This window comes from Trichomycterus rosablanca, chromosome 5 (genome assembly GCF_030014385.1).
Source record: "Trichomycterus rosablanca isolate fTriRos1 chromosome 5, fTriRos1.hap1, whole genome shotgun sequence".
Lineage (NCBI taxonomy): Eukaryota > Metazoa > Chordata > Actinopteri > Siluriformes > Trichomycteridae > Trichomycterus > Trichomycterus rosablanca.
In genome coordinates, this window is record NC_085992.1 from 51164434 (window position 1) to 51182124 (window position 17691).

Here is a 17691-nt window from a genome sequence, read left to right on the forward strand (position 1 = left end):
GTTGTCCCATGAAAAGATATAATGAAATATTTGCAGAAATGTGAGGGGTGTACTCACTTTTGTGATACACTGTACATACATAAACACACACATGTATACATACACACACAAACATACATTCACACACACATACATGAACATACAAACACACACACACTCTGTATAAGGTGACCGTTTGGTCTTAGGTATTACCCCAGGTCTTGTTTTATTGCTGCTCTATCCTGGTCAGGGTCGCGGTGGGTCCGGTTTCCTCGGTTTCCTCTCTCTGACACAGCCAATCACTATGTGTGTAGACGCCCGACCGGCTGATAGCACGGCTGGGGATTCGAACCCTGAATTATTCGCCATGACATACAAATGCGTGTAAACTCCTAACTTTAGCTGTATGAGCAAAACACACACATTGACATGTACACACACACACACACACACACACACACATTGACATGTACACACACACACACACACATTTATATGTACACACACTATACACAAAACCTGCAAAACACATGAATGCATAGAATTGAGGCCCCGCGTCCCCTTTTTGGCTTCTCTCTCTCTCTCTTTCTCACACACACACACACACACACTCTCTCTCTCTCACACACACACACCCTTACACACACACACACACTCTCTGTTTGAGCAGACGCTTCGGTCTGGGCATACTAAGCGGCCGACGGTGTAAATAGCGAAACAATTTTTGCAGCCTGTTGAGTTTCTCCGACATCTCAAACAGCGCTCGCTGTTCACCCCCCTCCCACACACACACACACACTCTCACACACACACACACACAGATCTGCGAGCGTGTCTCTGCATCCTGGTGTGTGAGCGCTCGGCTCTGTGGGTGGAATAGGAATTACAGGGTGGGTGAAAAGGAGAGAGAGAGAACAGAGAGAGAGAGAAGACGGTGCGAGAGCATTGCATCGCGAATGCAGAGATAGCGACGGTCTCCGAGACCCATCCTGGACACACACGGTCGCCACACACACACACACACACACACACACACACACACACACGGACCGAGATCCACGGAGCGTCGGTGGATGGACGTGTTCCCGGCGTGTGGAACGCTCTGAGTGTTCTGTTCCGGTGAGACCGCTGTCCATGGAGCAAACTTTGAGCATCAAACCTGACCGTGTGAGTAGTCGTTCAGCTCGCACACACACACACACACACACACACACACACACACACACACTCACACACACACTTAAGTAAACTGTCTGTCTGTTCTTTACGGGAACGTCTGTGATTCGATATAAAGTCTGATCAGTGTGAGAACAGGATTCAGCTTGTGTGTGTGTGTGTGTGTGTGTGTGTGTGTATGTCGTTAGCATGTCGAGCGCGCTCGCGTCAATACGCGGTCACGCTCTCTTCGCACGTCTCTTTCCAGTGCCTGTGTGGTCATGCCGTGGAATGCTGTGGCATCCCAGCTCCTCTATCCTTTTAAATACGTCACGCACTCGAACCCTGAGCTCTGGGGTCGTTCCGATACCGTACGGCGTACGAGGTTTCACTCTGATATAAAGTATTTTAGGCTTTTACGCTTATGGAATGAAGAACTGACCGAGGAGGGCCGCGAATAACACGCGTCCTCTCTGCTGACTGCTTCTTTTCACCAGTCGGGTTAATACGGAGATCCGTAGCGTGCACGGAGAGTCACGCACCGATGTCCATTATCCCCCGTCTCAGTACGACCTTTTTCTTTGCATAGCAGGTTGTTTTCCTTGGTGCAGCAGGGGGCCGTCTTAAATGGCAACAGGTTTCTGAAGCACTACGGCCCTCCCTCTTTCAGACTAGCCTGTGTGTTCGTCGTCTGTGTGGACGCCTGACCGGCCGATAGCAGAGCTGAGATTTCAGTTTGCATCAGAGCTCAGGCCCAGAGAACTGATCTACGACTATCTCTTTACATAACTGAGGTTCAAGTTGTTTTTCTTTATGCAGCGGGGGACCGTCTTAAATGGCAACATGTTTCCGAAGCAGTACGGTTCTCCCTCTTTTGGACTAGCCAGTCGTCGTCTGTGTGGGTGCCCGACCGTCCGATAGCAGAGCTGAGATTTTAATTTGCTTTAAAGCTCAGGTTTAGAGAACTGGGCAGACTGGGCGAGTTTCTCTTTACCTAACAGAGGTTCAGGTTGTTTTTCTTTATGCAGCGGGGAGCCGAATTAAATGGCAACAGGTTTCCGAAGCGCTCCCGAATGCATGTGTTTCAAAACAGTGAATTTAAGATCATGAATAACTCACAGATTCTTCTTTTTATTAAATTTTACAAACTTTTTTGGGCTTCTTCACGTGGAGTTGTTTACATTTTAAAGATCTTTGATGATAAATCAAAGTGATTATATTGATTTCTAAAATCTAATAGTGACCTTGTTTTGATTTAATGTGTTTGTGTTATTTTTATTAATTTATTTATATATTTTTATTATTTATTTCTTAAATTTTGGGGGGATCGTGTTTAGTATTTGAAAGTGTTCATTATTTCAGTAAGATGTTTAAATTTCTCTTAATAAAAACAATGATCAGTACTGGGGACACAAAAGGCACCGAATTGTAGAAATGACCCAAATATTTTAAATTGTCATTAACTGATTTACCCTGGTGGTGGCAGGTCCGGTTCCACCAGGAAACCCTGGGCAGGATGTGGCCAGACGTAAAAACCGTGCCAAATGTGCCAAGAACGATCCGGCGTGGCGAATCCTAAACACAGGAGGAGCCGAAAGGAACAAAACAACAACATTCTTTTAAAAGAATCATCAAATGACCACATTAAATAGTCATATTATGGAGCTTACCGGTTGCCTTGGCGCCCCATAGTGGGCACGATTGGCAGTGCAGACAGTGCAGCAGACAAAATCGTCCGCTAGTCTGCTGGGTGGGAAAAGATGGGACTAAAAAAGTGGGCGGGGTCTTTGAGGCTGTGTTAGGACCCTGGAGATCAGCGTGTGACTCTCCATGCACGAGACCGACCTCACGGGAGAATAAGAAGGGGTCGGTGAATTAAGCCACCGTCTATGAACTTTTGAACACTAAACACCGACTCGTTCCCCTCAAACACACCGAAGCGTCTCGCCGCCGGACTCAGTAAACAGAACTGTATAACACGGAGTCATTTAGCGGTGCTGATTGAACAGATGATGAATAATAAATGTCACCCCACCGGCTCGGCTCTTACCTGTTCCACCCGCCGCCCAATGTAAACACATAATTACCGCCGGCGAAATGTCACTTTCATTATCCGAGCTGCAAGATCCTGAACTGTTCAATTTTTCATGAAAGCGTCTTCACATCTTACAGCACCTTCATCCATCCATCCATCCACTCATCCATCCATCCACTCATTCATCCATCCATTCATTAGTTTATTCATTTTCACTCCCGGCCATCGCAAAGCATCACACCCTTCTAGTCAATCCACCTACCGCCTCTTGTTGAGGGAGCCGTAGTATCCAAAGGACATAACATTAAAACCACCTCCTTATTTCTACCCTCACTGTCCATTTTATCAGCTCCACTTATATAGAAGCACTTTGTAGTTCTACAATTACTGACTGTAGTTCATCTGTTTCTCTACATGCTTTGTTACCCCCTTTCACCCTGTTCTTCAATGGTCAGGACCCCCACAGGACCACCACAGAGCAGGTATTATTTAGGTGGTGGATGATTCTCAGCACTGCAGTGACACTGAGTGGATCAGACACAGCAGCGCTGCTGGAGTTTTTAAACACCTGACTGTCACTGCTGGTCTGAGAATAGTCCACCAACCAAAAATATCCAGCCGACAGCGCCCCGTGGGCAGCGTCCTGTGACCACTGATGAAGGTCTAGAAGATGAGCGACTCAAACAGCAGCAATAGATGAGCGATCGTCTCTGACTTTACATCTACAAGGTGGACCGACTAGGTAGGAGTATCTAATAGAGTGGACAGTGAGTGGACACGGTGTCTGATCCACTCATACCAGCACAACACACACTAACACACCACCACCATGTATGTCAGTGTCACTGCAGTGCTGAGGATCATCCACCACCTAAATAATACCTGCTCTGTGGGGGTCCTGTAGGGGTCCTGAGCATTGAAGAACAGCATGTAAGGGGGTAACAAAGCATGCAGAGAAACTGATGGACTACAGTCAGTAATTGTAGAACTACAAAGTGCTTCTATCTGCATTTTTTGTTGTCTGTATATAATATCCTGATGAATTATACAGTACAGGTCAGTTTGTTATTGTCGGCTCAGTTTAAACGCTGGTGTGTGTTGGTGTACTGAAGGTAAATTGCCAGCAGATGGCGGTATTAAGAAAGAATTGAGTGTTTCTTGATTTTGCTTATTTTGGGTACATCAGGGGGGTCCAAGCTTTTCTTGTTGGGGGTCAGACGGAGTAAAAAATACAACCACGGGGCCACAGAGTCTTTATTAATAAAAGATATGAAAATATAACAGCTCCTGATTACAAACAATTCTGAGTGATGAAAGATCGTCCACAGTGTCGTGACTTCACTCACCAGGAGGATTATTATACCTCTTTACATTAAATCTTTTATGTTCGGCGTCTAGTTTTCGCTCCTCTGAAGCCGCCGCGTTTATCCAAACACCTGGGAACGTTAATGTATCGAGTCGAGGGAAAGAAGACGGGGAGAGTTTTAGATCTTTTATGTGAGAGCGCCACCCAGAGTTCAAACAGTTTTAATAGCAGCACAAGTTTAATTTTATTTATAATATAAATATAAAACAAACGGACGTCCCTGCTGTAGAAAAAAAACTCAGGATTTGATTATAGCAGTTTGAAGGTGCTTTTATTCAAAAGGTCTTGCTAAACTGGGCTTGAACTAACGACCTTATGATCAACAGTCCAGTATTTAACTGGTACTTTACCAGGAGTGGGGTGTGAACCTACATGGACGCATGTCCATTAAATCTCAGGCATTCGCCATCTGAGCAAATCCTGGTGATCATCGACTTTGTCCCTTTTCTCCCAGTTTAGTCGTAGCCGGTTCCTCTTCCTCTGCTGGAGACACCGATGGTGTACGAGGAGGGTACATTCTCCTGACACGCCCTCCCTCCGATGTGTGCATGCTCCACTAACCCCTTCTGATTCACCCCTTCTTATTCACCCCTTCATATTTGGTGGATCGGCGTGTGTGGTCAGTCTCGCACGTGGAGAGTCACGCGCTGATCTCAACGTTCCTCCACTTCTGTACAGGGTCCTTACACTTTTTAGTCCCGTTATTTCCCACCCAGCACACTAGTGGCCGATTTTGTCTGCTGCGCTGTCTGCGCCGCCGGTCGTGCCCGCTAGGGGGCGCCCAGCCGACCCGGTACGTTTACATTTTCGGCATTTAGCAGAAGCTTTTATCCAAAGCGACTTACAATCTAAGCAATTGCGTGTTTAGGGCTTTGCTCAAGGGCCCAACAGTTGCAACCTGACAGTGGTGGGGTTTGAACCAGTGACCTTCTGATTACTGGTCCAGTACCTTAACCGCTAGGCTACACCTGCCCAGTAGCAGATCTGAGATTCAAAAAATGCTTAGACTGGCACACGAGCGCCAAATATTTTCCGTTTTTCCGTTTTTTTTCCACGTCTGTGCCAGGAAACGTCCCGTCTCGGCAGGTTTAATCCGGCGCCCATGTGTTTCGCATCAGACCCGTCTTTGTGTGCACGCCTGAACGTCTGGCTCTCCGTTCTGATGCTGCAGAACTCTGGTCCTCGTTAACTCGCCGAACCTTACAGCCAGTAAAGCTGCGTCACGCCCAGACAGACGTCTCTCTCCACCACGGCGATGAAGTCTTCATCCGGACCCCGCATCCCGAACGAATCCCGTCTCTTCTGTGTTTCTGTCTGGTCTTAAACTTTTGGACTCTGGTGTTTATTTAAAGACTCGGCGAGGTGCTGGAACGGCGGCGGATTATTTGGGTCGAACCCGATCCAGCGACGGAGTCGGACGCGACGTCGTCCGTCAGTCCACGCCGGTCTAACACGATCTAGACATAAAAAGAGAAAAGGAGGAAAGAAAACGATCCGTTCTGCAGAATTCCGCGCCGACGGATCCCAGCTTGTCTTCCGCTGCCGCTCGACGTTCATCGCCATAGTGACAGTGGCGCATGGAACATCATCATTAAAAGAAGGCAGTCTTACGAGTGTGTATGTGTGTGTGTGTGAGGGGTGTAAAGCGAGCGTGTCGGCTCTTGTCGTGGAGAACAGACTCGGCCGGGCTGGTATGCGAGCAGAAGCGCGTCCGAAGCGGCGATGAGGGACACGCAGGTCCGCCAGCGCGCTATGAGTCTGAAGAAGAGACTCTCGTTTAAACGACTCTCCGCCCTGAACGTGGTGAGTTTATAAGAGTTTCCTCTTTTATTTGGTTTCATTATATTTAAATCGTGGTTTGTTTTCATTCCAGGGATTAAATCCTTGAATATAACTAGATGGCTGCGTCTCAAATCGCATACTACTGTACATGCTAGTACACTGAGTAAACACGCCGCCGTTCGTCCCGTTACTATTTATTTAATACAGATTTAATATGTAAACGCGGCGTTTGGAACACAGCCCGTGTGGATTGTATAGAATAATTTCCGGTTGGAAGCGCGGCGGGCGGGCGGACGGACACACCTGGACTTGGAAGCGCTGGCTGTTCTTGCGAAACGTAGCTTACGTGAGTGTGTGTGTGTGTGTGTGTGTGTGTGTGATGTGTGTAATTTCGCCAATGATGCAACCTTTCATTCATCTGACTGTTCCGAGGTAGAAACGAGGTAAACGAAGCACAGGAGATAACTCCGCCGCTGAGATTTCTGGGAAAACATCGTTGGCGTGTGTGATATATATTTATATATTTTAGTCTTATTTATATTTACATTTTTTGCACTTAGCAGATGCTTTTATCCAACAGGACTTACAATTATACAGTTTAAGCAATCGAGGGTTAAGGGCCTTGTTTAAGGGCCTAACAGTGGGGTTTGAACCAGCGACCTTCTGATTACTAGGTCAGTACCTTAACCGTTAGGCTACGACTTGACCAGTCGACGTGTCATCGTGATCTACTTTCTGAGGTCGGCCTCTATAGGTTTCCTATATTGATATTCAGCTTTACAGGGCGAGCGAGTGATAAATCACACTGACCTCATTCTGATGATTTGTACTGAAGGGTGTCGGTCAGGTTTATGTATCTGGACAGGAGCTGCTGATACTGATTCTCAAGCAGCTTCCAAGAGTTCATCAGTAAGTGTGGAGCCATATTTACACTTCATTATTTTTATGTGGGGAAAAAGCTGATTCACACAAGTAGGTCGATCTGTCAAATATGCGGCACATTTTCTTATGTTTCCGTCAGTTTCTTCCACCTGTGAATGAAACAGCGTCTCTGCGGCGCTCATCCTCACAAACAGTGCAGGTTACAAAAGACAAAATGCAAAAGTGGTGCAAACTGGCTACTGATGAATGAAAACTTTCTATATTAGATATATTTCTATGCTTTAGGTGGGCTGAGGCGTATCTCTGGTAGGTCAGTCACCTTGACCTGTATGAGTGAGGTGCGATCTACCAGCGTGCACTGTGCGATCGACTGGTAGATCGCGATCGACGTGGGATAGCGCGTTTTACCGCCACGTCACCTGAGCGCCTTTACACTAATATTGTATCTGCAATGTATATGAACCGAACCGTCCTGTTGTTTTGTAATAGCGTAACTTTTAACTGTTAAATGAAACCTGGTTGGTACCGATTCAAGAGTTTTATTGTGATGTGCAGAGTAGAAACAGCAGATTTACTTTGCTCGTCCTCTGAACCTCAGTCGTGAGTACAGCGGAACCTTCATTTAACAGACAATATATATCAGGATTAAACTAACAGAATAAAACTTAGTATAAAACTTTTAAAAACACACACTAGAACACCAGAGCTGGGATCTAAAATACATTGTATCCCATCTCAGCTCTGCCTGCTGGCTGGGCTGGGCGGCCACATGAACAACGATTGGCCTGTTGTTCAGATATGGGCGGGACTAAGCCGGATGGGGTCTCTCTCTCTCATGACTGGTGCAATTACGACCCCTGCTGGCTGATTGATGGCACCTGCACAGAGATGAGAAAAGAGTGCTCTCAGGGTGTGCCTCTCCGTACACAACGCTGAGCTGCACTGCACTCGTCAAAGTATAGGCGATGAGATGCATACGGCTGCAGCCCACGTGTCGGAGGGAGCGTGGGTTAGCTTCGTTCTCCTCAATCAGAGCGAGGATCGGCATTGGTGGAGAGGAAGAGTGACGCAATCGGGCAATTGAACGCACTAAAAATGCATAAAAATAATAATAAATAATAAACTAAGGCAGCCATAAAAAGGAAGCATCCAGGTATTATGAGCTACTGCGAGTACTAATGATATTGTGACACTTAACAATATCTTAACATCATCACTTCCTCCAACGACCGTTCTACCGTCACCCCGCCCATCCCCGCTCTCATCGTCTAATCCTGCTAGCGCTTCAAATTCAAAAGTAAACACGCCGTCGGCCGGTGTGGAATCCCGGCTCTGAATGTTTCCTCCTCCTCGAGGTGCCGTGTGTTTGGTTTGGAAAATCTCCCGTCGCTCCAGAGACGCAGGATGGAGTAAATCATGAACCGTCCGTGTTTTATTTACTTGAATATTTGATGGTGAACGAAACAATGACGTTTATTTTGTAGGTGATTTACGTTTGGAACAATGTGGGACTTTTTTTGGGAGTGTAGTGTGTAGAAAAGTTGAGAGTTCGAATCCAGGCTACCGTTGGGCCCTCGAGCAAGGCCCTTAACCCTCTCTGCTCCAGGGGTGCCATACAGTGGTTGAAACTGCATGCTGACCCCAGCTTCCAAACAAGCTGGGACACACACCGTTCTTCTGTCCTCCTGACCGAGGATGGTCGTAACTAACACACGCCCCCTCCGACACGTATGCAGCACCGACTGCACCAGGCGGGTTCATACGGAGATCCGTATCACGCACAGAGAGTCACGAATGAACCATCGATCAGCCAGCAGATGGAGTAACTGCAGCACTTATGAGAAATCCCCACAGCCCTCCCTCCCTCAGACGAGCCGATCATTGTCCCTTATTTTTGTTTTTTTACATGTGAAAGAAAAGAAAAGCCGTTAGTCGGATCGGCCGGACTGTTAGTACCGTGTGTGTGTGTGTGTGTGTGTGTGTATCAGGACTTCAGACCTTGATGTGAGAAGTGTGTGACGGACGTTTCTAGTCTTGTCCGAAAATCAATAGCTGAGTTATTTTATATAGTATATGCTGTGCTGCTACGCTAACATATGAATAACAACATGGTTCCACAATGTAAAGAATAAAGCAGCAAATATCCAGCAGTAGAGGGAAAGTGTAATATGATTGGGGAATTGGATACGACTAAATCGGGAGGAAAATTTACTGTAATCATTCTTCTCAGTAGTGCAGCGCTCCCCAATCTTTTTTGCTCCATAGATTGGTTTCATATATGGGCGGCTCGGTGGGTAGCACTGTCGCCTCACAGCAAGAAGGTCCTGGGTTCGATCCCCAGGCGGGGCGGTCCGGGTCCTTTCTGTGCGGAGTTTGCATGTTCTCCCCGTGTCCGCGTGGGTTTCCTACGGGTGCTCCGGTTTCCTCACACTGTCCAAAAAAACATGCCACCAGGCTAATTGGAAACACTGAATTGTCCTATAGAAACCAGCCGCTAGATGTACAAACCAGTGCACTGTAGTGCCGGTCCCAAGCCCGGATAACATCCGGCGTAAAACCTGTGCCAAGAAGCCGGAAATGCCGACGCCGTAACCGAAAAACGGGACAAAGGCTGAGAAACAAGAAGAAGAGGATTGGTTTCATATAAGATATAATTTCACGGACCGACGAGGGCAGGAGGATTTAAAATAAAATAATACGACAAGCATAAAAAAACTAAAACAAAGTGAATAACAATACTGCTCACCAATGGTGAAAAATCAGAGGGAACCCTGAGCGAGACGCTCCCACCTAGTGGTGATAGGAGACAATAACACCCGAAGTGTGTTCCTTATGTCCGGTCTGCACAGTAACGTTGTGAAGCAGGATTTTTTGCAGTAACGGCCACCAGAACAAAGATAGGAAGCTGTAAATGGAAGCCGTGTTTTCCTTGCTTGTGTAGCGATCTCTGGATATTCTGCCTTGATTTTAATCCAAAACGCTGGCAGGTTTAAAAGTGACTGAAACACTTTTACAGCCACCGTCATTTACAGTCTCCAGCAGTTGATCCTCCTCCAGCACGGCCGTGCTCGATGCAGCAGGTATGTTGGCTATGGGTCGTGGATCTACTGTGTTCCAGTGTATTTCGTGAGTCGTTTGTGATTGGGAAGTAACGCTAAAATAAAACAATTCTTTCTGTGCAGCTTGGTAATAAATGACCCTTGGACCGGTTCCGGTCTGTGGTCCGGTGGTTGAGGACCACTGACTTAAAGTCACATTTTGTACTAAACACACATTTTTGTTTACTGTAAAATATCCAGGTACATGTGCAGCAGTCAGCGTGGATCAGTTTCTTATTAAACAGCCGTAATTATGTAGTTACATAATCCTGCAAACAGCATAACAATGTGTGTGTGTGTGTGTGTGTGTGTGTGTGTGTGTGTGTGTGTGTGTGTGTCCTGTTGGAGAATTTTAGCTCCATAAATGGCAGCACCGGTGTTAAGTAGCATCATGCAGCCACACACTAACCAAACTTGTTCCTGCTGTGTAATAATTAGTGTGTGTTACTCCAGCACTGATGCTTTCTGGGTAATTTTTTATTATTATTAACATTATTTTTCCAAATTGTTTTGAAGTTATACCAATAAATATTGACAATTAATGGTATCAGTCCAACGCCACAGCAGACTACAGACTATATTAATATAAATAATAATAGTAATAATAGTAATAATAAAATTAATAAGAAATAATAATAATAATAATTAATAATGATAATAATAATAAGAATGCTAATAATAATGATAAAATTAATGCTAATAGTAATAGTAAGAATGCTAATAATAATAATGCTAATAATAATAAGAATGATAATAATAACAATAATAAAATATATAATAATAATAATATGCTAATAATAATAATAATGCTAATAATGATAAAATATATGCTAATAATAATAATGCTAATAATAATAACAACAACAATAATAAAATATATAATAATAATAATAACAATAATAGTAATAATAGTAATAAAATTAATGAAAATAATTATAAGAATAATAATAATGATAATAATAATACAATTAATAATAATGATAATAATAATAATGCTAATAATGATAAAATATATAATAATAATAATAATAATGCTAGTAATATTAACAATAATAATAATAAAATATATAATAATTTTAATAATAATAATAATGATAATAATAATAATGATAATAATAATAATAAATAATAACAATAATAATAATAATAATAAAATTAATAATAATAATAATAATAATAATAAATAATAATAATAATAATAATAATGATAAAATTAATAATAATAGATAGATAGATACTTTATCCCGAAGGAAATTATTGAAATAATAATAATAATTGAGACTTACGTCCCCCTTTTCAAAACCAGGGTTTCTTAACATTCTAGAAATGTAGTCTGTCCTTTTATTTTTGAGCTGTAGAAATTGTTCTCTTAATTAACTTTTATTTAAATTAATCTCAATTCCTGATTAGTGTCGATTATCAATTATTAATTATCCGCTCGTTATCGCCTGTATAAAAGGAATCTGTGTTTATGATGCTGAGCTGTTTCTGCTGGCGGTGTTTCTGATCGTCTGATTGTTTTATATTACTGTCGCTACGCTACTTGGACTGTCGGACGCTCCCTCGTTATCCAGTCAGATCATCACTCAGAATTAAGGCGCCTCAGTAGGAACGTTTTAAGGGAGCTAAGAATTTAGACACGCCCTCTTCTCGGGAGTGTAGGATGATGGGAAATGCGTCTGTGTAGAGAGATCATGAGGTTTTCACACAGATTCTGTGATATTGTAGCGTGTGTGTGGAATACTGGTCTTTATTCTTTATTTGTGGTGTGAGATGCTGACGTCTGGTTTGCATTCGACATCCCAATTCATTCCAGATGTTCAGAAGAATGTGGTTCAGGGTTCCATGCCGATGTTGTTAACAGGAAGTGGTTTACCTGTCTGGCATTTAGAGTCGTGTCCACATCTTTGTTTTTCATCGTACAACAAAACTCTCCTTCAAGTTTATTTATTTATTTATTTATTTATTTATTTATTTATTTATTTTTAAATCTGAGTGCTTAGCACCTTAAACCTGTTTTATTTTTCTTCATTGGCGGTTTTAAAACTCAATTTACTGAGCACAGAACCTCTTTAGTTCTTGGATTATGTCTAAAAGATCCAGACAAATTCCCTTATTTCCGACCTTGATAAAGGTACGACTCTTCCACGTGTTTAGATTTGGCTTTACATTCATGCTTATGGCATTTTCGCAGAGGCTTTTTGCTCTAAAGCGCCTTACAACTGTGACCGACTGCAATTTGATCAGTTGAGGGTTAAGGTCCTCGCACAGGATCCCAACAGTCGGACTTGAACCAGCGACCTTCGGGTTACTAGTTCAGTATTTGTAGCACTGAGCTACTACTTAATACTCTGCTATCAGCCGGCTGGGCGCCTACACAGACACACGATTGGCTGATCATTGGTGCTGCACAGAGACGGGGGATAACGGAGATCAATAGTGACTCTCCGTGGCAATACTTATATGGGCACAGGAAAGTCACCATCATCATCATCAGTGAATTAAAGACGAAAAATGGCACAAAATTAATTCACGTTTACTGTGTGTACATAAGGTGTCCGGATATGTGTGTGTGTGTGTGTGTGTGTGTGTGTGTGTATATGTATGTGTGTGTGTGTGTGTGTGTGTGTGTATGCTGGTACAGGTGCTATATGTAGTGAGGTTATCTGTGTTTTTTATCTCCACCCCACACGTTTGTGTTGGTGTGTGTGTGTGTAGGTAAGTAGGTATGTTCGTGTGTGTGTGTGTGTGTGTGTGTGTGTACAGTTACTATATGTAGTGAGGTTATTTGTGTCAGTGTAAGACTCAGTTCCTGCATCATCACATCTACAGGAAGTGACTCATGGTGGTTTTCTGTCCTGCAGGGATCTACAGACGAGGTGTAAATAAAGGCGGAACATCTGAATTAATGCTGTGGTGTGTGTGTGTGTGTGTGTGTGTGTGTGTGTGTGTGTGTGTGTGTGTGTGTGTGTGTGAGTGTGTGTGAGAGGTGTGTGTGGGGGGTCATTGTGCCCTCTTCTCCCTTTAAGGTGACGGATCGCTCTAAATCAATACAGCATTGTTCTGACTGATCACATGACCGACACGGCCGAGCGGTTTATGCTGACGCGAGTGTTTTTTGTTACGTTTTCCTTTCATTTGTACGTTCTGTGTCCAGTCGAACACTTGATGACCTCTACAGTGTGGTCAGTAGGGTTGAGGTCGTGGCTCGTGGTTCATTCACACTTTATGGATCTTATATTGAGCTCTGAGTGCCCTCACACTAGAGGAGGAACAGACCTCATCCCAAACTGTCCTAATCAAAGCATGATTTCCTTTATACACCTGTTAGTAATGGATGTTACACCTTCACTGAGGAGAAGTGAGCCCCGCTCATGTAACTCATTTTACTCACACTGGGACGAATGTGGGGTAGGGTCGGGGCGGATGGGGTAGGGTCGGGGCGGATGATATATTGATCTGAAATGCTGAATTACATTACATTTAGATTTTCTGTTCATCTGACAAACTTCAAACTTTTACACTTAATGTGTAAGAGAGTCAACCAGATTAATAATAATTTAATAATATAAATTTAAATAATAATGATGGTGATATGATATTAATAATAATAATATTAGCAGCAATATAATTAATAATAATAATAATAATAATAATAATAATAATAGTAGCAGCAATATAATTAATAATAATAATAATAATAGTAGCAGCAGTGTTAATAATAATAATAATACTTAATAATAATAATAGTAGCAGCAATATTAATAATAATAGTAATACTTAATAATAATAATACTAATAATACTTGATAATAATAGTAGTAGCAGCAATATTAATAATAACAATGATAGAAATAATAATTAATAATAATAATAAGTATGATAATAATAATATAAATAATAAATAATAATGATAATAATAATAGTAATAATTAAAATACAATAATAATAATAACAATAGAAATAATAATATTAATAATATTTTATTTTCATTTAATCATTTGCGTTATCCTGGTCAGGGTTGTGGAAGGTCCGGTTTCACTCCCACTAAGATTTGAACCTGAATCTCTGCAGTGCTGGCCTAGTGGATTAGACCACTGTGTCCATTTATTATTATTATTATTATTACTGCTGTTGTTATTCTTATTGAATTATTGGATGATTATCGTTAATTAATTATTGTCATTTTAATTGTTATTTTTTATTATTTGATGTTATTAATACTGTGATTGTTGTACCACACTAATGTAAAATACCTCTTACAATGTACAAGATTTGTTGAACTTTTTAAATTGTTATAAATCTTTACTTTTCTATTGTTTAATATATGTATAAACATTTTATATCTCTGTTTTCTTAAAGCTGCTGTAACGTTGCAATCCTGTGGGATAATAAAAGTCTATCTTATCTTTATTATTATTTTATCGTTCTTATAATTGCTTGTATGCATGTTTTTACTGTTGTTTTTATTTTATTTAGTCATTATATTTATTTGAAAATGTTTGCTTGTGTTGTTATGACTTTATTAAACTATGATATCAGTTCTGGATCTGTACCATCACTCACCTCAGTACTGAACAGTTTCTTTAGTTCTGATTAGTTTACACCTCGGTGGTTGTTATTAGAACCTGAACCCACGCCGCCGCTTCTCCCTGACTCACCGCCGCAGCTCAGTAATGTGTTTTGCCTCCCTGTGCACGCTCGACCGAGTGGCATGTCCGGGCAGATGTGGGCAGGGCAGGAGTGGGCGGGGTCAGACTGGGTGGTGTGGGCGGAGTCAGGAACACTGATAGCATGTTTCATTGTTATTGGGTGGGAGGACTGGTGGAGGGTTTGAGCGGTCGGACTGGAAGAGCGGGTGTGAGCAGTGTGTGAGCAGTGTGTGTGAGCAGTGTGTGTGAGCAGTGTGTGTGAGCAGTGTGTGAGCAGTGTGTGAGGAGTGTGTGAGCAGTGTGTGAGCAGTGTGTGTGAGGAGTGTATCGGTGATATGTGTGTGTGTGGAGGAGAGGACAGTCACTCACACATGTCTCTCTGTCTTCTTTTACAGTCGGCTGCCGTCTCAGATGGAGGTGAGTTCAAATCCCTTCTATTTTAAATGTGATTTATTATTTTATTTATTTGGCTTCTGTTCATCCAGAGCTTTTGATTTTAGTTCATCCAAAGCGACTTATACCGTATACCGTTATAGGCAGTTGTAGCCTAGTGGTTAAGTTACCGGACTAGAAATCGAAAGGTTGCTGGTTCTAGCCCCATTACTGCCAGGGGGCCACTGGCTCAATTGCTTAGACAGTTAAGGGCCTTGCTCAGGGGCCCAACAGTGGCAACCTGGCAGTGGTGGGGCTTGAACTGGCAGCCTTCTGATTATTAGTCCACTAAGCTTCCCCTGCCCTTGTGTTTCTCCCCGTTTTAAGCATCTTGGTTTTTAAATACGTGGTCCTGTTTCCGGTGGCTCGGTGGGTAGCACTGTCGCTTCACAGCGAGAAGGTTCTGGGTTCGATTCCCAGGATAAAGTGGTGGTTACACAGACAATGAATGAATGGTTCTGTTTGTTGGTGTGTGTGTGTGTTAGTGTGTGTGTGCTGAAGTGGGTTTGTGTGTTTATTGGTGTGTGTGTGTGTTAGTGTGTGTTTCTTGTTGTGTGTGTCTATTGGAGTGTGTTTGTGTGTGTGTTAGTGTGTGTTTATTGGTGTGTGTGTGTGTGTGTTGGAGTGGGTGTGTGTGTTAGTGTGTGTTTATTGGTGTGTGTGTGTGTGTGTTGGAGTGTGTGTGTGTGTTAGTGTGTGTTTGTCGGTGTGTGTGTGTTGGAGTGGATTTGTGTGTTAGTGTGTGTTTATCGGTGTGTGTGTGTGTTGGAGTGGGTTTGTGTGTGTTAGTGTGTGTGTGTGTATTTATTGGTGTGTGTGTTAGTGTGTGTTTATCGGTGTGTGTGTGTGTGTTGGAGTGGGTTTGTGTGTTAGTGTGTGTGTGTGTATTTATTGGTGTGTGTGTTAGTGTGTGTTAGTGTGTGTTTATCGGTGTGTGTGTGTTGGAGTGGGTTTGTGTGTGTGTGTGTGTATTTATTGGTGTGTGTGAGTGTGTGTTAGTGTGTGTTTATCGGTGTGTGTGTGTGTGTTGGAGTGGGTTTGTGTGTTAGTGTGTGTGTGTGTATTTATTGGTGTGTGTGTTAGTGTGTGTTTATCGGTGTGTGTGTGTTGGAGTGGGTTTGTGTGTTAGTGTGTGTGTGTGTATTTATTGGTGTGTGTGTTAGTGTGTGTTAGTGTGTGTTTATCGGTGTGTGTGTGTGTGTTGGAGTGGGTTTGTGTGTGTTAGCGTGTGTGTGAATTTATTGGTGTGTGTGTTAGTGTGTGTTAGTGTGTGTTTATCGGTGTGTGTGTGTGTGTTGGAGTGGGTTTGTGTGTTAGTGTGTGTGTGTGTATTTATTGGTGTGTGTGTTAGTGTGTGTTAGTGTGTGTTTATCGGTGTGTGTGTGTTGGAGTGGGTTTATGTGTGTTAGTGTGTGTGTGTGTATTTATTGGTGTGTGTGTTAGTGTGTGTTTATCGGTGTGTGTGTTGGAGTGGGTTTGTGTGTTAGTGTGTTTATCGGTGTGTGTGTGTCTCGGAGTGGGTTTGTCTGTGTGTTAGTGTGTGTGTGTGTGTGTGTGTGTTTATTGGTGCGTGTGTTAGTGTGTGTGTGTGTGTGTTTATTGGTGTGTGTGTTTGTGTGTGTTAGTGTGTGTTAGTGTGTGTGGTTGTGTTTATTGGTGTGTGTGTTAGTGTGTGTTAGTGTGTGTGTGTGTCTATTGGAGTGTGTGTGTGTGTTGGAGTGGGTTTGTGTGTGTGTATGTTGGTTTGTGTGTGTGTGTGTCTATTGGAGTGTGTGTGTGTGTGTGTGTTGGAGTGGGTTTGTGTGTGTGTGTGTCTATTGGAGTGTGTGTGTGTGTTGGAGTGGGTTTGTGTGTGTGTATGTTGGTTTGTGTGTGTGTGTGTGTGTTGGAGTGGGTTTGTGTGTGTGTTAGTGTGTTTGTGTGTGTGTGTGTGTTAGTGTGTGTATGTTGGTTTGTGTGTGTGTGTGTTTATTGGCGTGTGTGTGTGTGTTAGTGTGTGTGTATGTTTATTGGTGTGTGTGTTAGTGTGTGTTAGTGTGTTTATCGGTGTGTGTGTTTATTGGTGTGTGTATGTTGGTGTGAGTGCTAGTGTGTGTGTGTGTGTGTGTCTATTGGAGTGTGTGTGTGTTGGAGTGTGTGTTTGTTGGTGTGTGTGTGTGTGTGTTGAAGAGTGTGTGTGTGTTGGTGTGTGTTTGTGTGTGTTGTGTGTGTGTGTGTGTTGAAGAGTGTGTGTGTGTTTGTGTGTGTGTGTTTGTTGAAGAGTGTGTGTGTGTTGGTGTGTGTTAGTGTGTTGGTGTGTGTGTGTGTGTGT

The 17691-nt window shown here is 42.9% G+C and overlaps 1 protein-coding gene across 4 annotated transcripts in view; it reads left to right on the forward strand.

Annotated features, from left to right (window-relative positions):
• The first annotated feature begins 945 nt into the window (after positions 1–945).
• LOC134315239 (regulator of G-protein signaling 12-like) overlaps positions 946–17691 on the forward strand; it is a 51659-nt gene continuing 34913 nt past the window's right edge. For 3 of the 4 annotated variants that reach the window (XM_062996314.1, XM_062996316.1, XM_062996317.1), the window contains exons 1-2: positions 6060–6338; positions 15344–15365. In XM_062996314.1, the coding sequence (XP_062852384.1) occupies positions 6258–6338; positions 15344–15365 (103 nt within the window). In that variant the 5' untranslated portion in view covers positions 6060–6257. Of the gene's footprint in view, positions 1147–6059; positions 6339–15343; positions 15366–17691 lie in introns of those variants that run through there. The other variant, XM_062996315.1, reaches the window with a different exon arrangement.